This window comes from Nannobrachium achirus (genome assembly GCF_963921795.1).
Source record: "Nannobrachium achirus genome assembly, chromosome: 9".
Lineage (NCBI taxonomy): Eukaryota > Metazoa > Chordata > Actinopteri > Myctophiformes > Myctophidae > Nannobrachium > Nannobrachium achirus.
Window position 1 is genome coordinate 39,100,703 of NC_137818.1, and position 22,931 is coordinate 39,123,633.

Below are 22,931 nucleotides of genomic sequence, written 5' to 3' on the forward strand. Positions count from 1 at the left end.
CAAATTAAAATCTGTTCAGGGTGTTCATAAAAGCCTGATTAGACGATTAAAAGATCAAAGGTTTTTTTGAAAGTGAAATATTCCTTTAACAAAAACTACAATATATAAAACAAGCAGTAGCCTAGGCTAATATAAATAAACAAATACAAAGGACCCCAATGTAAACAAGACATAGTGCTTTCTTGGGTTAAACAGTAGACTTTGTATCTGAACTGTACTGTCCTGTGCTTTTCCTATTCGAACTGCTAATATTCATTCATTCAATCAATCAATCAATCAATCAATCAATCAATCAATCAATGAAATTACTTCATACTACAATTTCATCAGCTCTTCCCACAAAGACCCATGCATCCATTCAGTAGCCTACCTTGATTTTTCCACCTTTTATTATTTAGTGTGTGTGTGTGTGTGTGTGTGTGTGTGTGTGTGTGTGTGTGTGTGTGTGTGTGTGTGTGTGTGTGTGTGTGTGTGTGTGTGTGTGTGTGTGTGTGTGTGTGTGTGTGTGTGTGTGTTTGTTTCTTTTGTGAATGTAACTTTACCTGCATATTATGTTGTTGAGACAGTGACATTACCGCTGGGTGGTGCTAGTTGAAGGAGGACATCTGTATCCAGTTCAAGTAGTCAACCCACATAACAGGGCAAAGTACAACTTCAAGTTGGTCATTTTACAGGTAGGCTAATTTGCATAACACAGCAGATCTACAAGCTCAGAACACGTCCCTTCACATTATTCAAAAATGTTTTTGAAAATATTTTGAATAGCCTAGTCTAATAATAATAAATAGGCCTATAAATAATACAAATCTAGGGGGGGGAGAGAAGAAAAGGGGACCCATAAAAATGTGTCCACGGCCAACAAATGGTTCCGACCCACTGTTTGGGAAACAGTGGTCTATGATGTAGTCTAGTAGTAGCTACCGTACAGTCCATGTTGCGTAACGGCTTGGCACAGGCTAATTTCATTAAGTCCATGTCAGCTAGTGTACAAAGCTGCAGCTAAACGAGCTCGTTAATCCTTGTAAAGATAGCTTTATAGGCTCTCATTCAAGAGTTTCTCTGTGTATAAAGTGTAGCCGGCTTGCACTGCAGCCCAGCCAATGCCCCTCTATGAAAGGATAAGTGCGGCAGTTCCTCCTGTCCTGTTGGATGGTCCACAAAGGCGTGTCCACAGCATGTATATAACACTGTGTAGGGCTTCGACTGGCGTCGGGTTACGAGTCCTCGCCGGGAGAAGCTTGAAGTCGCGGCGCCCGTTCTGTAGTTCTACTGTCCTCACACCCACCAACGCTTCCGCGATGGCTGATTTATCCGAACAAGTGGTATTCAACAAGCCTAAGGTACAGTTACTTATTGTAAGCATGTGGTCATTAATCATTTAAGGGTAGTGAATTACTGATTTACCATGGAATCATTCTTAGAATATCCCGGCCAAAACGCCACTTAATTGGGTTGGTGTTTAAATGCAATAATAGCCTATAGGCTATTTATAGAAAAAGCTTCTGTTTCACTTGTTTGATCATATTCATAACAGCACGTAGTTATTGCCTGACATAATTGCTTTTTGTGCTATCTATATCCTTTGTTAGTGCCTTAATTGAACTTGCTTGCGGCAGCGCCCACAGCCAGCTGATATGCGCACTGGTTATGATGATGATGATGGGGATGATGCTGCTGATGATGATGGCAAATTGAAAATCAAAAACATTTTATTAGACTGAAATTGTATGTATTTCCTTATAGGCCTACCTAATCTTGCGCAAGAAGTTCATGGTGGTTTCACATATTTCTCAATATGTCGTTTGAAAATAATTTGTCACTACCAAGATATTAGCCTCCTACTTTCCTTTCCACAGTTCTCCAATGTTCACAGGGGTGGCATCCCATTAGAATTGTACATGTAGGCTGACTTTGCTTTAAAATGATCAGTTTTAACGAACATAGACTGTGCAAATAGTGGCCTTTGGACAGTTTGGAGTCATGGCACTGAGTCAGCATGCCCATGACAGTTGATAAGAGGAGAGGAAAAAACTGGATCCTCAGAGATAAGACTAGCAGTAAGGTGTCAGGTGTGTGTGTGTGTGTGTGTGTGTGTGTGTGTGTGTGTGTGTGTGTGTGTGTGTGTGTGTGTGTGTGTGTGTGTGTGTGTGTATGTACAGTAAAACATTGGTGCAAAGAGATAGCCATGTGCTACAACTAATAACATGTCACACACATTGATCACATTGGCCAACACTGAAGTATAGGGTTACAGTAAGTGGTTAATTTAATTGCGTATGACTATAAGTCAGGCTTAGAGGCACCCAGATATAAAGGAAACAATACACATACTTGGGAATCAATCATATATGGTTGCTGTTGGCCAGAAAACTTTCCATATTTCAAACCTTTTCGTTATTTAGTAAATAAATGCTCTGTACAAGCGTTGCACAAAATTAGTGATAATAGCAGATCTACAAGCTCAGATGTGTTGTGGATAGGCTATTTTCACTATATTCATATTACTTTTTGGACATACAGTACAAAGTTTACACCAAACAGCAATGATATACATGGTTTGCATGGACTCTCCCTGCCTTTTTGGAAGACACCTTCCCCCAGTCCGTTTGGGGGTGCTGTACATCTTTTATTTAACAAAAAACTGTTTTTTTTACAGAATTTTGGACCATTATCATTACCATATTTTTGAAAAATAACAGAATTTTATCAGCAATATGATTTATTTTATTAAGAGGCATGGCTGATGCAGCTTCTTTTTTGTGGCATTTGACCTTTTTGACCCTTGAACTGTTGTGGCTTTATAAATCTATTCTTGGGATTAGTAATCGGTAAAATCAATAGAAAAAAGTCATTTTGATGCAAACTATCCCTTTAAGTATAAATCAGGACCTACACAGTTAGTAAAGATGCATGATGACGAGTAGAAGTAGCCTATACAACTAGTGTTGGGAGTAACCTCCCCAACGTGAGTACAACTCCCAGGATGTCCTGAAGCCCAGTGGTTCCCAAACACTGGGGCCCATTTTGGGTTTGGCGGAACAATCGTGGGTAAATTATAACAAAATATTTCCAAAAATCAGGGGGAAAAGTCCATAAATTAGGGGCGCCCGCTGGCCTACTGGTCCAGGCGCATACCACATAGGCTCTGATGCCTGACGGCGTGTCGCCGGTTTGATTCCCGATCCGGATGACCTTTGCCGCATGTCACTCCCCATCTCTCTTCCCCATTTCCTGTCAGTCTACTGTCCTATCAATAAAGGCTTAAAAAACTAATTCCATAAATTGAACAAGTTTTTTTTGTGAAAAAAATCGCTGATCTACAAGCTCACACCAAACCTGTAGATGTACTATTTTCACTATTAATTAGGGCTTAAGTGCTTAATTCATAATTTTTCTGAGATTGAGTCCCCAACAAAATGATCTTTTGGGTCTCGGCATAAAACATTTGGGAACAAATGGGTCAGCCAATGTTCTTTTGACTTGCAATTGTAACACTAAACTCTAAAGCTGTGTGCTGTTGTCAAGTGCATTATATCATCAACACAGTGTCAGATGCACTGTAAACAAAAAGAGGAATTTTGAAAACTAACAGCATCAACTGTAAACATGCTCATTTCTATAAACATTTGCTTTCTACACTCTTCTTTTTATTAGTTCTTCATTGACCCTGTCACACACATGCAAGCACTCACAAAGCAGACAGACAGATATTGACACATCAGACACCAGAATGCAAACTTGAAATCATAATATTGACATTATAAATGGCCTGTGGAGGCATGCAATGCAGAAATCGGGGGGGGGGGGGGGGGGGGGGGTGTCTTCAAATCACGCAATTTGAAGAGAAAAAGAAAATATGTTTTAAAACCATAGAATTAGAAGGATGGTTAACCACATGAACTCTATTGTCCCTTCAAACATAATAGGCAAACATTTTGCAAAAATATAGGTGAATATTTTGTGAAATTAGACGAACATTCAGTGATAATAGAAAATCAGCTGTTTTCGCTATTTGATATACAGCAAGGTGGTTAGGTGGATTTTGTCAATCCATCTGCCCATCCGTCTGTCCATCCAATATGTTGGTCCCAAACAACTTTATCTCAAAGAGAATGGCCTGGATTAGACTAATAAATGTGCAGTGCACCTTCATGCTCCCATGGCCGAGACTGTTCCTTAAATGCCTCACTTTCACATAGCTCTACTTTTGGTGCATTCTGAGCAAAGAAACAAACATAAAAAAATATATATATATATTTTTTTAAATTCTTCAATATCGATACAGTATCGCAGCAAGCATCGACAAGTATCGATATTAATTACACCCTGTGTGGAGGGCAATGATTCAGGAGTCCCGAGTTGGTGTTGGCTTATCACATCGCATCATTTTATCTCATAACCCTCTCACGCAGGACATTTCCTCCTCTTTTCCAAGCTGGTCTGTAAACGTTAAATCAATCACTGACTAATTGTTTTTACCAATGGCATAAGGACTGTTGGATAGAACATGTTATTATGTTAACTTATCAATGTCCATCATTTCAGAGCGGAAACGCATTACATTCCATACATTCACTCAGTTGATTGCACGTCCTAAGCTTTCTCCTTCACTCCTATTTCCTGTCATGTGATTGTAACTGGCTGAGATTAGATAACTTCTCACCTTAAGTGCAGTGTGGTTTTCCTCCCATGTGTAGATAGAACAACATGTGTCTTGATTTATGCTTGCATGTTTTACCCCTTTTCCTGGTCAGACAGCCAAGGAACATAAAGCCAGAAAGAAAAGGTGGTGGTGACCTTCCAGTGATATTTCAAGTTCATACCTTTTCATTTCCCAACATAGGTTACTTCCCTTGACTGTGAACAGATTGCGTGTTTCCTCAACCCACCAGGATTGAGTTAAGACCCACATCACGGAAACGCCCCTCTCAATAATCTTAAGTATGAAAGTGGGTATGAACGTTAGTGCTGCTCGCTCAAGTGCAAAGCAATACTGTACCTACTACCTACCGATCCATTACAATAGTACTCGCAGCATAATACGCCCAAAGCCATATCCAAACTATAACAATTTAACTGATAATCAGTAAGAGTTTTTATTTTGAGCACAGTAGTGACAAATTATTAGTTTTCTCAGTACGTTTTTCTCTTTAGCAAAGTTACAAAGTTTTCCCTTTTTTAAGCACAGTACAAAGTAAGTTTCAAGTTTTTTTTAGCACAGTTTATCTTGAGCACTGTAGTGACAAATTAATAGATGTGCATTGTGCAAATGCAGGCTTTTCTCAGTACAAGTTTTATATTGTCTTCATGCCTTTATTAGGTCTGACTTTATCCACCCTCCATGTGTCCGGCAAGGATTTCAGCCACTCCTGGAAGTCCTCGTGTTTCCGCGAGGCGGGTCTTAACTCAAGCCTGGTGGGTTGAGGAAACACACGAACAGATTACCCCTGGCAGTAGTGGCCCCAGGAAAGTAAAAACAAGCCAAGACATGGAAAGAAATGCATCGACTTGCCCTGTTTTCAAATTAACACGCAAAATTATAGCATTAACGTGAGATATTTATTTTACATGAATATTCATACATGTTCAACCTCCTGGGTGGGTAGGGGTGTGCCGGTGCGGTACCCATAGAAAGGTAGACGCCTCCTTCGGCTCTGGGGCATGCATCGCTGGACCGAGGGATTCTGCATCGCTTCCACATGCATCACAGAAACGGAAGTGGGTTGGCCAATCAGAGGCAGGTGGGGGCGAGTCTTTTCGTATGCAGCCTCTAAGAACAACTGAGCCGCGCAACATCAGGAAGTAGATGGAAACATGGCAATAAAGTTCTGTTGAATTGAATTGATAAGTCCCGGAAAACTTTACTCGAGAATAAAGATATGATAGATGAATGGGTTGAAAACATAACCTCTTTGGTGAAGGTAATATGCATAAAAGAATGTATAGTCATTATATAGAGCACAACAAGACATGCCTCTTCAAGAGAGGGAGATAAGTGTCCTTTAGACTAAATTAGACGATTAATAATCCATTGATAAAGGGCAAAGTGCGTAGGACATAGAGTCATAGCCTAGAAAAAACATCAGATAAAAAGTGAGATATGATAATGTTATTCTAAATAAATCATCGAGGACTTTACCACCAAAGGCAGATAATTTATATTCAACCCTACCATAGCATCTGAAGCAGTTCCGTGGCCAGTGAATTTGTGACTTATATGAATTTTAATCTATGGTTATCAGTTCTGCCTCACAGCAGGAGTTATTGTTCTCAGGAAATTCTCTGGGTGCCTTCACATTGCTCTTTACCATATCTCATTCACTTGACTTGACACAAGAGCTCCAAATGTTGCATGTGTAAGCTAGTTTGCTGTTTGTTCGGTGTGCAAATTCCAAAGCATCTCATCACATTTCCAGGAGACACATTAATGTATTTATTTAAAATTATTTTTAAAATGCCACTGTTTATTTCCCCCCCCCCTTTTGATAACCTTATGCACATGTGCTACTGTATGTAATTCATCCAATGATAATGTAGCATATCACAAATGCACACAAATTGCACATAACCACTGCAAATCCACTGTACAGCCTGTCTTAGGTTAATTGCTTTTTAGCAGAAAACAGTGATTTAGAAGCATGAAACTTTTTTTATTATTAGTTTAGGAATCTGAAGAGTCCCGGATCATTTGTCTAGAATTTTTAAATCGATTTTGAATAAAAGTTAGTTTAATTAATACATTTTGCCCTCAGGTTGTGATAGGTGGGGATTACATGTACTGTCAATCTCAACCTTAAAACACCGGTCGTGGTCGGAATTCTGACTGTGGCTGTTGTAGAAACTAATTTATTTTCACTATACTACGTCCCTGTCAGACTGTCTGGCCCTTTCATTCAGACAGCAAGGCAGTGTTCTGTTGACTGTTGAGCTCATGGCCGTTGAGATTGAGGTGGTGCCATTCATCTGTATTGAAAATAACTTGTGTTGATACAGTAGATAAATGTATTGTTCGACATTCTTATTCACAGGTTGAGCTGCATGTGCATCTTGATGGCGCCATCAGAGTACAGACTATTCTTGATGTTGCCAAGTAAGTTAATTTGTTATCCTTTTTTGTTTCTTTGTTTGGCATTGATTCACTTAAAGTGGCACTATAACTTTTAATGAATAAAATGTACACAATATAACAAGCGTATACAATTGGGGTGGTTGTAGATTGTCTCCCTGCTCTTCTATTGAGACATTTAGATTGTGTCAAAGGTCATGTCTCACCTGGACACAGGATCTGACACATATTTGATTCAATTTATCTCCTGAGCAAGCAGGCAAGCTCTATCAGCTCAATGGTTAAATGGTTAAATGGTTAAAAACTGCACATGCACAGGAAACCGGGTACAAATCCTGGGTAGAAGAGGAAAGTTACAGTACAGCTTTTAAATGATGTATTTATTTTTGTCTCCTGTTCTGGGTATCAGTGAGTTATATACGGGTTGGTAATAGGTTGTGTGAGGAGGCATTGGTCAAGATGTGTCTATATGGAATCCTAGTGAGGCCATAGGCTATTAATAAAAGGTAAGAAGCACTATATTGTAGGCTAATAATTACATATTTACCATTGTCACGGATTATGGTGTATATAGCAATTTAATATCACTGGCCCATATTGCCCCCTGTTTAATTGCGACCGTCAGGGAGCAGTTTACTATGAAAACCTCCACCGGCCGTCCGTCCGTCCGTCCGTCCGTCCGTCCGTCACACGTCACACCTTTGTTTGTGTACGGTGTGATGTCATATATCTTCAGTATGACATCACACCACATGTGTACACAAACCTTTGTGTACGTTGCTGTGGCAACAGTCTGTTGTTGCTGGTCTGTTAGTGTACGTTAGCAACCACCTTAGCAACCATGGTTTTACCCTAGCAACCAACTGTTTACCATAGCAACCATGTTTTTTTACCCTAGCAACCAACTGGGCATAAAAGGGATTCTGTTAGGGATCTCCATATATGGGCATAAAAGGGATTCTGTTAGGGATCTCCATATATGGGCATAAAGGGGATTCTGTTAGGGACTGAATCCCTTTAATGGCATAAAAGGGATTCTGTTAACTGTTAGTGATCTCCATATATGGGCATAAAAGGGATGCTGTTAGGGATCTCCATATATGGGCATAAAAGGGATTCTGTTAGGGATCTCCATATATGGGCATGAAAGGGATTCTGTTAGGGATCTCCATATATGGGCATAAAAGGGATTGTATCCCAGATGATGCCCTGTTAGGAGATCCACACTAACAGAATCCATATATGGTCCTACCGACAGCTGCTTCCAGAGGATCAACAACAACAAAAAGCAGCAAGAACACAAAGCAATTGACAAGGCCCTGCAGAAAATGCATGACACGCTGCTGCGCCACACTCAGCACCCCTAAAAACCAGTACTTGGGATTTGTTGATGTAAATGTTCACATAGAGTGTAATAATTGGTAAAACAAACTTTTGGCCTATTTGTGGAGATAAGCGACCAACGGTCGCTTATCTCCCGATTAGGGAGTCTTACTGGTAATATATCCTTTACCGCGTAGCGGTACACGCCGCAGAGGTGCCGAAAGTCGGGGGGATGAAGGTTTACTATTCTGGCCCCCTGGTTTACAACTTCTAACGGTGCTGAGCCGGCTCATGCGACCTTCACAACGCTCGACACAGCGACTCACGTGCTGGTGCTCGCTTGGCGGTGTCTCACGTGGATCAACGTGATTGTAGCCCACAGTTAGTACAGCCATGAAACAGCCTACAACAGCCCTGCCAATCGGGCTCCGAGTGGACACACATCATGGACTGATCTGTGGTTTATGAATCTGTGCCAGCAAGACATTTATCTTTTTGTATTCTTTAGTGGACTGCTTTTCATTGTCAGTTTCTGTTAGTAGTCATGGCTGCCAGTTCCCACCTGATGTCGTGTGTGAGTTCTGCCTGCTCCAGACCGTACTGAATGACCACTAGCTTGCATAACGTCTTCAGACTAGGACTCAGGTCTAGGATGAACAGGTCATTGGGCTTGCTGTATGAGCCAAAGAGGATGATACGATCTCCCACCATGCAACAGCACATGTCATGCATTGAACCCGGTCCTTTACTCTTGGGTTGAACCTTCTTCCAGGAGAAGTTCTCTGGGTTGAATTTCCACAGATCACTGAAGGTCTGGTCCTTGTTGCCAACACCACCAAATATGTAAAGCTCTCCATTGTAGGCAAAAGCTGAATGATGGCAGCGTTCTTCTGGAAGAAGCTGTGCAGATGCATTGATGTTCAGCCAGCAGTTGGTCTCTGTGTCAAACACTCTGATGGTGTTGTAGTCCTGACGCCCACAGCCCCCAAATACAAACATCTTTGTCCCGATGATGGTGGCAGAGTGACATTGTGAAGCAGGTGGCAGAGTGCCTCTGGTGTCAATTACAGACCAGACCATTGTGGTGGTGTCCAACTTGTACATGTCATTAGTCCGTCCAGTCAGCCTGATGTTTCCTCCATGGATAAACAAGACTTTCCCCAAGACACAGGCTGAGTGGTCATCCCTCTCCTCTGGAACAGACCCAGAAACCCTGGGTTTAAACCATTGGTGGGCGTCCAAATCAAATGCATAAAGAACGTTGTTGTAATCTTCTCTAGGGTAGTTCCACCCTCCCCAGATGTAAACAATATCTTCTATCAGCACAGCTGTGTGGCCGCTGTGCTTGAATGGACCCTCAAGGTGAAGCTCTCCCGTTCCTTTTGTCACCACTGGAACCTTCCTCCAGCGTAAAGACACTGTGTTGAAAACGTGGACATCCATCTGAGCCGTGTTGCCAACATAGAACCCTCCAAAGTAGTACACCTTGTCTCCAACGGTAACAGCAGCATTAGGGTCTTCTTTTGGTTCTCCAGTCAGATGAACCGCCCAGCAAAACATGTCTCTCAGAAAATCACGTTAGATTTATATATCCTTGCTCTGAGAAACAATGAACTCCTAATGAGGGTGTTATTGCTTCTATTGGTTTCAGTGGCACAAACGTCACGGAAGGCTTGACCAATCCACACGGCCGATAAGCTGGGATGTCTTCCTTGATTGGCCAACTGTTGATGACTGTTGATCTCCTAATATGGTAAACTGAATCCTCCCGGCGCCAGAGCAGATCCTTGAACACCGTTCAACAGTGTTGACGAACACATTTCAGAATAAGACGCTAGGGGCAGCTGGAGTTGTTGTGGTAAAAGTCGTTTGTGGATTCATTTTAAAGGGCCGGGTTGTGATGATGACATGGTGATGTCGTTGAGTGATGATGTCATTACGTAGAATTACCCAATGACGTTAACTGACTTGCGTCTGGACGATGTCACCAGAACGTCGACACTAGTCGTCGATACTAGTAATACATACTAGATATACTAGTAATACATACTAGATACTAGTAATACATATTAGATACTAGTAATACATATTAGATACTAGTAATTCATATACATAATAAATACTACTAATACATACTAGATACTAGTAATACATACTAGATACTAGTAATATATATTAGATACTAGTAATTGATACTAGATACTTGTAATACATATTAGATTACTAGTAATTGATACTAGATACTAGTAATACATACTAGATACTAGTAATACATACTAGTACTAGTAATTGATACTAGATACTAGTAATACATATTAGATACTAGTAATTGATACTAGATACTAGTAATACATACTAGATACTAGTAATACATACTAGATATACTAGTAATACATACTAGATATGTAAAGATAAGATGATAGTCCTTTGCTTCACGCTGCTATTACATACAAGTCACACTATCAAAACAACGCTCAGGCACCAGGCCAGTAAAACAGAAAACATCATGCAATATCAAACATGTTATTGCGACCGTAGGTCGCAGTTAACTATGAAAACCATCTCATCTTGTCCGTAGATCCATAGACACGTAGACACGTAACGGCTCAATGTCTATAGTCTATAGCTATTGTCACATTGTTGACATTGTGACATCACATCAAAAATCAAACCCTGGATATCCGTGACATCACATTGTGACATCACATTCTGTCCATGTCCCTTGTATGCCCATATATGGAGATCCCTGATGTACTGTTGTACAAAACAACATTTTTCAGCAGTTACTGACACTCACGGACGCATGTCTGGGGTCTCACAGCACACGGTTGGTTCTACAGACAGGGATCTCCATATATATGGGCATATATATGGGCATAAAAGGGATGGTATGTATGATGTCAGACATCATAGAATTTATAGGACTTTCATATAACGAGTAACCGAATAAGCATATCTGGGGCCTTTTGCACACAGATAGCTCAGATTTTTGCCAATGTTCTTAGCTGCTTCCCCTGCCGTTACTGTACTTGCACAATGTACACAACATGTTTTGATAGAACCGCCAATCCAACCAATATGCCCATATCTCCATATACGATCTCCATATATGGGTATCAGGGATCTCCATATATGGGTAACTGGTCCAATATATATTAAAGAGGTGGTGCCATAGTTTTGTACTTTTTCTGTTTTGTATGTGTCTATGAAGTTAACATTATTCTAATAGGCCACCAGTTGGGGTTATAATGTAATGTGTCCCTGTGTATTTGTGTTTACTTCCTGAAAGCTAAAAGACACAAAAAACACAGATTAAATTACATCATATAATCATCCCCTCCCCTTTTACCATTCACCCAACACTTTGGGTTCGGCTAACTTCAGCTGGGTCACCACCCACCCAACAACCAGGCATACTTAAAGAAACTGGTGGGTGTGGCCACATAAAACACAATTTTAACTCTTTCTGTACACTTTTTTTTTTTAAATCTTCCTCCTTGTATAATCATAATACCTGATATTTTAGGGGAGAAAAGAATCATGGCACTGCATCTTTAATAATGCAGAGGGCTTTTCTTAGTGGTATACAGTACTTGTACGTCAATTTCACAGAAATCTCATCTGTGGTGTGCTTTGCACTTTACTGTGATTTACCATCATTCTCCCCATCAATAGGCCAAGTCTCATATCCTATCCTTCCGTGCGCGTGTGTGTGTGTGTGTGCATGTAACAAGATATATGGGGCTGTGTCTATGCATGCATGGGCATGCATCTCCCAAGCATCTCCCACGCATTGCACAGATACTCTGTCATGCGTATGCCTGCGTATCACACACATACACACGCACGCACGCACGCACGCACGCACGCACGCACGCACACACACACACACACACACACACACACACACACACACACACACACACACACACACACACACACACACACACACACACCTTTATTTACGCCTGAAAGTGCTTTCCTCCTCTCACTCCCAGACACATACCGTACCACTCTGAGCTTTTTCCAAACTGCCACAATAAAGCCTAAAACCACAGGGAAAGAGAAAAACTCCTAAATGTATATTTCCTTTACAAATGAACCACGGGCATCAAGTTAAGAGTTTATGCTTCTCTTGAACTACATTTATCCTTTTCTTTCCTACCAGGAGGCGAGGCATCACTCTGCCAGCAGATACTGTAGAGGAGATGACTCAGATCATTATTGTCCAAAAGCCTGCTACCCTCACCGAGTTTCTTGGGAAGTTTGCTGAGTACATGCATGTCGTTGCGTAAGTCTGGAATTATGAATAGGAACTCATAAAAGATAACTTCTATGTCGTTTTGATTCTACTTTCAGAATTAGTAAAGGTATTTCCATGCTGTGCAGGAGAAGGTGGCTCCAAAGGTTAATATACAAAATGTGTCATCGTAAGCTTTCATTCTGAACCACAATTTACCATAATATAGTAGGCCTACCCTGTCTGCAGTGTTGTAAAGTACATTTACTTAAGTACTGTACTTAAGTACACTTTTGAGTTATTTGCTTGAGTTATATACTTGAGTATTTCCAATTTCCATTACTTTTACTTCTAATTCACTACATCTCAGATCCAAATATTGTACTTTTACTCCACTACTACTTGCCATGTGACCATAAAAAGGATTAAGTGACATATTGTGAGATTTGTGACATACTGTTCTAGTGAGTTTTAATGGTTTGGTATTACCAGTCTTATATTTAGACTTACTGTGAATGCTATACAGTGTCACTGGTGACTTGATATTTGAGCCTTGATTTGGACTTGGAAGTAACAAACAGGATTCACACCGAAATTGCGACTTGACTTGGACTCCTGTGCTGTTATTGCAGACTTGAAAGCAAAAACCGTAATAAGATTTCACATACTGTATGAATCAATGCTAAAATGCAAGAGGCTTTGAAACTTAACCACTTAAGCCCTATATACTTTGTTGTACAACGTATAGTGAAAATAGAGGCTAAAACACATTATAGCTGTTCTATTTTCATAGTTATTGAAAAAGCTAATTTTTGATTCACAACCCACTGTAGTTCTATTATAGTTACAGTACTAATGTAGTTATGCGATTCTGTAGTATAACCTTGGTAACTGGCGGGCACTGCTAAACTGGTGTGGATATTTAATTATGGGGAGGGGTAGAGCTGATAGACCTAAACTTATGTCAGACTTGTAAAAATCAGGACTTGAGTGGGACCTGCCACAAAAGAGCTCTAGGCTGATTGGTATAGAAAGGACCAAAACACAGATTCAGGTACTGAATGGCCCTAGAACTGGGTGGAAAAATACAACAAAAACTCATGACTGTCTGCAACAGCGAAACATCACCTTGTTTTTCGCTGAATGGGCCATTCTTTATCGAGGCTCTTGAAAAGCTTGTGTGCAATATTGCTTCCTCTTCCATTTCAGTTACACAGGGAACTTGCTAGCTGTGTTTAGTTAGTTCATGCAGGATTGTTGTTGTTTAACAGGTGGATGCTGGGGAAAGGGCTCAGGAATTGACTTCTCTGTGGCAATCATTCACACTACTAAATGCTAGAACCACACAGTCAGTTTTAATATATATTGGCCAAATGGGTTTGTTGAATTTATGTATTAATCCCCTTAATAATAGTTATTGTGAGTGTGACTCAAGTGATTCAAATATTCTTAATGTGATAAATCGCAGTGCCATATTTCATCTGCTTTTTGCTTTGTCACATTGATAGCGGAGACAGAGACGCCATCAAGAGAATAGCCTATGAGTTTGTGGAAGACAAAGCCAAAGAGGGGGTGATTTATGTTGAGGTCAGATACAGCCCCCACTTCTTGGCTAATACCCAAGTGGAACCCATCCCCTGGAACCAGGAAGAGTAAGTATTTAGTCACAATGCTTTCCTGTAGCCTCCTGTACAAACCTTGTATTTTAAGATATTGATAATTGAGCTAGTACACAGTCAGTCATAGTGTTTAGTATTTCAGCATTACGTTATACAGATTTATTATACATAATTATATCCTTGTAGTTCATGCTTTCCGTTTGCCGTCTCTCTCAATCCAAACGTATGACTCTGTGTCTTTGTTTCGTCCACAGAGGTGACCTCAGCCCAGACGAGGTGGTGCAGCTAGTCAATGAAGGCCTGGGAGAGGGGGAGAAGGCCTTTAATATTAAAGCCAGGTCCATTCTATGCTGCATGCGCCACATGCCAAGTAATGAACGTTCATTTACCTGTCTGGCCAAATGGCCTTGTGACAGAAGAGCTCCTCCTTTCTGTTATCTCTGCCTCAGCCTTAGAGGTCCTTCTGGATTAGGAAAGAAAAGCAATGGTTGCATTCGGATATACGCACAGAGAATCTGCCCAGTTTTAAGAGAGCTCTAGTGGTGCACGCTTAGTTCAGTTGATTTATGAACGGTCTGTAAAACTCATATTTGTCTGTGGAGGGTAATGTATTGTTGCTTTGTGCCTGTCGTCTGTATTGTACCGCACTACTTCCTGCACTTGCTTAACGTGCTGGGTGTCAGATAATAAACACCAGTTTACTGGCAGCAACGGCTGCCTCGTTTAGTTGCATTTAACCTCGCCTAATAGGCATTTCGCTATTACTTCCTTTCTTCCAGCATTGTTGTTTTTATTAGTGCTCAGAGTCAATGGACTGGAAAACCCTGCTTCTGAGTATAGTCGGGAATCAGTCAGTGCACACACTTGCGGCGAGCAGGGCACTTCCAATGGCAAGGCATTGACTGCACTGAATTTACGAACGTCCAGAGAGCACACCAACGCTCTCACCTCTCAATGCATATTTCCGAATGCATCCAATTCCTGCTTTATTCAACAAACAAACAACTTTCCACCCTGGAAGGGCATCATCAGGTTAATAAACCTGAGACCTACGTATCTAGGTGAAACGTTGTTTCTTTATTGAATAAAACATGGGACAGCATTATATTCTGTGTGTGCAGACAGTATCTTTTTGTGAGAGTGTTTTGTCCTGCATTTTCATATCCTTCTACATTAGGAACTTATTGAAATGAAAGCATTACACTGGACTATGAAGATAATTTTGCATGAGAAGCAGTCAAAAGATTCCCCAATAGTTCATGCAATTGTTACCACAGTGCTAGATAATATACTGTAGGTCTACTTTATTATATACACAATATGTGTACAATATGGGATGTTAATTGGACCATATACAGTATATAATCTAAAACACAAATAGTACATTACATGAAATCTAATTTATCTAACCTAATGTATTTGTGAGGTACGGCTTAAGATACATTCACTAAAATGTATAATTCATTTTATCAACATAAATTGTTTTTGGAAATTGTTTCCCTGTTAGATATGTCTTTATGAATGAACACCTTCAGCTATTAGTATTAGTATTCGTATTGTTGGAAGTATTCTATAACCGCAACTCATTCACCTCCATGGTGCCATGTTATTTTCTCAAAACTGCATGATGAGCTGTTCCTTTCTCAACACTAGAGGGGCTCTGTAAAACCAACGGAATCCTTTCCAGGGTGTGATGACTGACTCTCAACGATAATATGCTAATAAATAATATTTTGGATACTTCCATCTACAATAAAATGGACAGACTCATATCCCCCTTAGGATACATTAATTTGATGGCAATGCTTAGTGTTTATTCTTTTACTTGAACATTGGTGAGCGACCAAGTCATACGATGAGGTATAAATTGGCTTAATTCTCATGAAACGTGTTGGATTTGACAGGCTGGTCCATGGATGTAGTGGAGCTGTGTAAGAAGTATCATCATAATGGAGTAGTGGCCATTGACTTGGCAGGTGACGAGTCCCTCAACTGTGAAGCTTACCCAGGACACAGGATGGCCTACGAGGTAAGCAGTGCAACTATGCCAAACCTCAGATTTTAAGGCTGAACTGTATGAAAAATAAAACTAAAAGCATGTAACTGCTGCTTACTCATTTTGATATGCTTTGAAGGTGAGCTAACTGCACAAAGCTTAGAATAAGGAGATCTCTGCCTTTTTTTTATTGTAAATCCTACTAGTGTAAGTATAAGATGTCTGCCTTTAGATCGTACTTATGGAGTATATCAGTAAAAACCTACATAATCAGTTTTGCCTGTATGATGATGATCTGTATGAAGTCCTTTTTGCACACAGGGTCAGATTTTCCGCATGAGACACATGTCTCTATGACCTCATACACACCGGGGCCGAATTTGTCCACACATTCGGATAATATTTAATAAAAAAAATCTGCACAGAAAATCGGACCCTGTGTGCAAAGACCTAATCACTTATTACAAGTCATCATCATGTCTATGTCAAATGGTACATGCAAATAATCGTTAGCTTCTTTACTGGGATTGTCTAAACCTATTTTCTTTTATTGCAAATCCCACTCATGGAAAAACTAAACAAACCTTGAAAAGACATTTGCAAATCCAGTCCCTGGTGTCTTCATGTTAGCGTTGAACACCCTCCAAAGGGAACTGCAAATGGAGGACTAAGGACTAAAGACAACTTGGCTAAGTATTTGGACTGTACTTGATGCAGTGTCTGCTTTTAACTAGCCAGTGTGATATTGTGAAAGTAACAAACTGTGTAAATCTGACATGACAGATCACATCTCAACATCTGCTTTAGGTTTTAGTGTGACAAAAGCCAAACATCTGAGCACAGAGCAAAGTCCAAGTCCACTATAATATTAAGTGATATCTTTAAAATACACTGTGAGTGTGATAATAGTAAATTTGGAAATCAAAATGATGTTATTACATTTAGCTACAAGTGTTACATGAGGAAAATGAGCGCATTCAGAGGACATGAGTAACCTAGTCTAATTTAAAAAAACAACTGGAATGTCATCGTTGATTTTAAAACCAGATGTTTGGCGTGACCGCTCTGGTGATTGCACTGTCGTTGATTCCATGACCGCTGATGTTGACAGGAAGCAGTGCGTTGTGGGATCCACAGAACGGTTCATGCGGGAGAGGTGGGCCCAGCGTCTGTGGTGAAAGAGGTACGTACGCCTTCCTTCCCCGACACAATGAGCAGAGCAAGACAGATTTCCTTAGCACCCATTTCAACACAATATTTGAATGCCTAAACCTATTTAATTAAAAGCTATATCTCACGATATTGAGGCTTGCAAAGAAAACTCTGGTCATTGCTTGAAGAACACATTCTGTCAGTTAATTTCTGTGAGTAATGCGGTGGTGGAAGAATAGCTGATCTACAAGCTCACAATGCAGCCATGGTATAGATAGAATATGCTTAAATCATTGTATTAATAAGTCTTCAAAGTAACTAGTAAATAAAGCTGTCATATAATTAGTAGTGAAGTGGAGCACAAGTTTAAAGTAAATGTCCCTCAAAATTGTATAAGTACAGCACTCGACTAAATAATACGTTTCTTGCCACCACTATGCGATTGTAAGTATACTATTAGGCAATGAATATACTTACTGTATATGTCAAAGTCACAGGCCAAATGTGCAACCAAAGACAGTGTGCCTTCAGAAATTGCTTGCCTGATCTGGTTTCAACTTTTATGAAACTACTTAATCAACCCTGGCTATATGTATATATAATATACATCAAATATGATTTTTAGGCTGTAGAGTGTCTGAAAGCAGAACGGGTTGGACATGGATACAGAACAGTGGAGGACCAAGGCCTGTACAAAAAACTGCTTGCCCAGAACATGCACTTTGAGGTATAATGACTTACGGTGAACCATTTTTATTATGTGCAATATAACTAGTTAGTTTATCATAAACATATCTCTGACAAGGTCATGCCTAATGCAAATACCTCCAATATCTTTTACAATGCAATTATTATCATTATCAGTTCAAATATGTAATATATTTAATGTTTTTTGCATGGTTTATCTTGCACAATAATATGATATCACATCAGAAATTGGAATGACATTATTATTGGTAATCACAGAAGCATGATAACATAGGAGGGATACTGTTGTGATGACACAGTGACACCTAGTGGTAAGAAATGTGCCTCCAGTAAAAGGGCAAAGGTTGTCAATGTTAGATGAGTTTTGTCTTGGTTTTAGTAGAATTATTCACTCTTACATGTTGTATGCTGCTGCTTGTGATTCCAGGTGTGTCCTGTGTCCAGCAAATTAACAGGGGCCTGTGACCCAGACTTTACCAAGCATCCTGCCATCATGTAAGCTGACATTATTAATTGCGACCGTAGGGAGCTACTTACTGTAGAAACCTCCACCAGCTGTCCGTGGCTGAGTCAGTCAGTCAGTCCGTCACACTTTTGCCCTGCTCATATCTCCACAACCGTTGCCCCCATCCATGCCCAATTTTGCACACACACTCCTTGACTGCCAAACTACAACCTCCAAGGACCCCCTGGGGGACCCCCAGATGTAAAAAATGACCAAATGTGCAAAAATGACCAAATGAGCACCCCAACGGGGCTGCTCACGGGGAATTCCCGGGGACCACCGACTCCTGGTGCTCCAGAACGGATGCAAAAGTGGTGGCGCCCCCAGTGGAGGACCCCCTGCCACTGCAGCGCACATAAAATGCCGTAACTCGGGCTAGGAGCGTCCGGGAGAGCCGGGGCCGGTACCTATTCGTCCGCCAAGGCAACGCGGAGACCCCACCCCTCATTTCTCACTTGGCCCTATTGTAGCGCCACCTTCAGGCCGATTTTTAAAACATTTTTGGACACTGCTCCTACAGTTTTTGCCCTAAAATCACGAATATCACTACACACTCATGTCATCAACATGGATCAGGAAGATTTTGGAAAAACACATTTTTGCCCTATTTGTGGAGATAAGCCACCTACGGTCGCTTATCTCCCGATTAGGGAGTCTTACTGGTACAATGTATACAAGTCTTTCATTTAGAGTTTCCACTTTTATTGTTTGTTTGTTTGTTTCATTTGCTTATATTGTGTGTGCAGGTTCAGAAAAGACAAGGCCAATTACTCCCTGAACACGGATGACCCCCTGATCTTCAACTCGACCTTGAACCTAGACTACAACACTGTACACAAATACATGGGATTTACTGAGGAGGAATTCAAAAGACTGGTGAGACCTCAAGCCAAATGTATTTATATAGCACATTAAACTTGACAAGTCAACCAAAGTGTTGTACAAGTTAAAAACAAATAGCAAACAATGCAATAAAAAATAAACAATAGCATACAATGAAATAAGCACAAACAGACGAACATTAGCACCAGTGAGAGAAAAACTGGACTACATCAGGTGCCACTAAAGACCTAATTGAGACACTTTAACAGCACATACTGTGCATCAGGGGTTCCCAAACCTTTTTGTCTCAGGGCACCCCATAAATATTTTTTTTTATCCGAGGCACCCCTACGTTATAATTTTCACTCCCAGCACCTTATATTTATAACATATCGTCGTTGTCGGGTGGAAACCTTATATGTCCAAAACCGTTCATTTAGTATTTATCATCTATAAATTGTACTAAACTAGTGAAAACAGCAGAGGCATTGTGTGCTTGTTTTCACTAGTTTTGTATGACAGTCTTGTATGATGAAGCAGGGCTTCATACATACATACATACATACATACATACATACATGCTATTGATATGCATATAGGCGTGTTTCTTTGTTAAAACACCCTGTTGTGACACTAAGCGTTGGCGAGGTCTGAACTTGGGGGTTTTGCGATCAATGCATGTCCGTTTGAGTGCGAGGCGAGACCCCTGCTGCTCAGTAAGATATGGGGCGGCGGGGGCGCCCGACCCAAGACTAATTCAACCCTGCATACATACATACATACATGCTTGGTAAAGTCTGGGTCACAGGCTCTTGTTAATTTGCTGGACACAGGATACACCTTGAATCACACGCAGCAGCACACAAAATGTAAAACAGAACTGCAGACCCACTCCCTAGCTTCTACCGTGGTCTCACCTCTTCAGACTCCACCTTAGCCCATAGCACTTACCGTAGCACTTTCCTCCCCTCAATGACCATACATGTACAGTATGTATGCATTTTTTTATGTTTTGGATTTTTATAGTTTTTACTGAATAGGTGCTTGGTCTACCTATGACTACTATTTCTATTTCTATGCGTGTGTGTGTGTGTGTGTGTGTGTGTGTGTGTGTGTGTGTGTGTGTGTGTGTGTGTGTGTGTGAATAGTGATTTTTTGTATTCGAATTATTCGACCTCAAAGTATTCGAATAGTCGAATATTCGACAGGACTGGCCAATATTAAGTAAGCAAGAGGTGAACATTGTGAAAATAGCCAATCTACATGCTGCTCACAAGGCGTTGTGAGCATGTAGATCTGCTATTTTCACAATATTTATCTGCGGAACCGAGTCACATTAAATGTAATACCTACAATTCCAAGTGCTTGTCAGGGTGGGGGGTCCCCAGTTCAAATATGTTTATTTTGGCGGTCACGGCCCAAAAAGGTTTGAGAACTCCTGGTATAGAGCATTAACAAATTCATCCACCAGGGGCATTGACAGTGTAAGTGTCTAAATTCTACTCATCATGTCTTGTAGAATATCTGTTCGGCTCAGTCCAGCTTCTTGCCTGAGAAAGAGAAGAAGGATCTCCTCAACCAGCTGTACGAGGCCTACGGGATGGTGCAGAGCACTGCCTTCTGATAGGAACACTGAAGTCATGAGGGAGCAATGCAAGTCATCACAGGAACCAACCGTACCTCCTCCACCCCCACCAGACACATAGGAATGTCTCCCTCCTTTGAAAACACACATAAACATCACCAGCCTTTATATGCTCTGCAGAACCAGCACTGTACATCTCTGTACTGAACTGAACTGACTGTTGGGACAACATCTACAGTACATATTTATAAAATGCTTGTGTTTAGCAGTGTTGATATATTTTTTTGATACTACTTTTGTTTACTGAGGAGTTTATAAAGCTATATCATGGTCTTAACTAAACAATAAAAAGTCATCATAGTCTTAACCTATTAAAACTGGGTGTCATTTTAGATTTTTAGCTGTGGATATTCAAAATTATTAGATGTACAAGCTCTGCAAGGCTCCATTTCATACAATAAACTGGCCATCGCTCCAGAAGGCCAAAACCCCTTTCCCTCCTGGCTCCAAAGCTGTGGAATGACCTCATCTTCAGTTACCCATCACAGTCTGACAAGCCATCTCTTCAGACTCAACCTCATTTGCAGACTCTCTCCTCATCCCTAGCCAGAGTACCATTCAATCTTCCCTCACCATGCTGTCACTACCCCATCGGGCACTTATAGTAAGTGACTTACTATCTTTCCATTAGCATTTCCTTCTCATCAGACATTGAGTTAATATGCTATATGACTATGATGCTTACCTGCTACGCTAGTTTACTGGTGCAGCAACATGTGATATAACACAGTAGTAACATCCTTTTTATTCAAGACCATAGATCATTTGGGGCGAGGCTTAATTGTCAAGCATCCTTGTCATAACTAATTCAATCTTGTCCTTCTTGAATTTAAATCATATCATCTCTTAACTTCTCTGATGAAGGGTGTGTACTTCATACTGTAGAATTTGGTGAAGTTTGATTTATTATTGTGCATGATTTAAAAAAAAAAGAAAATACTTGGCCTGTGGGGAAAACACATTGTAGGCTAGTGTGTAACCTCTTCCGGTTGCCCAAATAAGTCATACTAACATACATCCTTAACCCCATGCCTCTTATTTGTTGTTCTGAGTATGAACACTAGGTGGCATACAACTATTACCTCAAAAGGAGGAAAGTGAGTTGAATTGGTTGTACAGTTCATCATAATGGTATGGGAATGATTAATGAATGCAATTCTATTGATGCAAAGTTTTTAAAATGTAACTGAAAATGATCCAGCACATCCTTTGGTGTATGAAAACTATTATTCCTCTTTGCCATATATAACTACATATATAACTACAGTACCTCATGACATTAGACCACAATAACCTCATGGGGGCTCTTGAACTGGACACCATCTGAAGCTCGGCACATGCAGAGACCCTTCTATGTTTAGTTGTTTTTTTTTCAGATTCAAAAATAAATAAAGTCTTGACATGTTCTGTTTCTTTATTGGATATGGAAATAAATGTGAACAGGAGGGCATTCTAGATGGGAATGTAAACACTGGCTTCCTGTAGCCACCCTAATGTACACAAAAGTGGCATTCAATAATATTTATGGCTCCTGCACCACTCTGTGCTACATTCTCATTAATCTCTGCCGAGGACCAACCAGTTCTAGGGTTATAATAAACGCGAATATGGTTTAAGGTTTTCAAACCTGATAGAAATCTTAATTAACCACATGAACCCTATTCTCCCTATTCTGGGCTTGTCATAATAGGCCAACATTCTGCAAAGGTACACATACGGCAAAAATAGGAGATCTACAAGCTTGCAACGTGTCACATTGTTAGCCTGTAGATCTGGTATTTTCAATGAAAGGATTTGGTATATAGAAGGAAAAAAGGACGGGACCAAATACATTCGCCTGGAGGACCCTGGTAAA

The 22,931-nt window shown here is 40.4% G+C and overlaps 1 protein-coding gene across 1 annotated transcript; it reads left to right on the forward strand.

The window, feature by feature from the left end:
• Window positions 1-1,121: 1,121 nt before the first annotated feature.
• On the forward strand, window positions 1,122-21,387 carry ada (adenosine deaminase). Its single transcript, XM_080733253.1, has 11 exons — window positions 1,122-1,340; window positions 7,029-7,090; window positions 12,558-12,680; window positions 14,138-14,281; window positions 14,503-14,618; window positions 16,153-16,277; window positions 17,356-17,427; window positions 18,022-18,123; window positions 18,532-18,599; window positions 19,356-19,485; window positions 20,951-21,387. The coding sequence occupies exons 1-11, from the start codon at window positions 1,176-1,178 to the stop codon at window positions 21,053-21,055; spliced, it is 1,212 nt and encodes a 403-aa protein (XP_080589379.1). The 5' UTR covers window positions 1,122-1,175; the 3' UTR covers window positions 21,056-21,387.
• Window positions 21,388-22,931: the final 1,544 nt, after the last annotated feature.

What these genes read in the sequence shown, in the direction of transcription:
- ada (XM_080733253.1), top strand. Translation starts at nt 1,176, where the DNA reads ATGTATATAACACTGTGTAGGGCTTCGACTGGCGTCGGGTTACGAGTC. An exon ending in ACTATTCTTGATGTTGCCAA is followed by an intron (nt 7,091 to 12,557) that starts GTAAGTTAATTT and finishes CTTTCCTACCAG; the next exon opens with GAGGCGAGGCATCACTCTGC. An exon ending in ATCCCCTGGAACCAGGAAGA is followed by an intron (nt 14,282 to 14,502) that starts GTAAGTATTTAG and finishes TTTCGTCCACAG; the next exon opens with AGGTGACCTCAGCCCAGACG.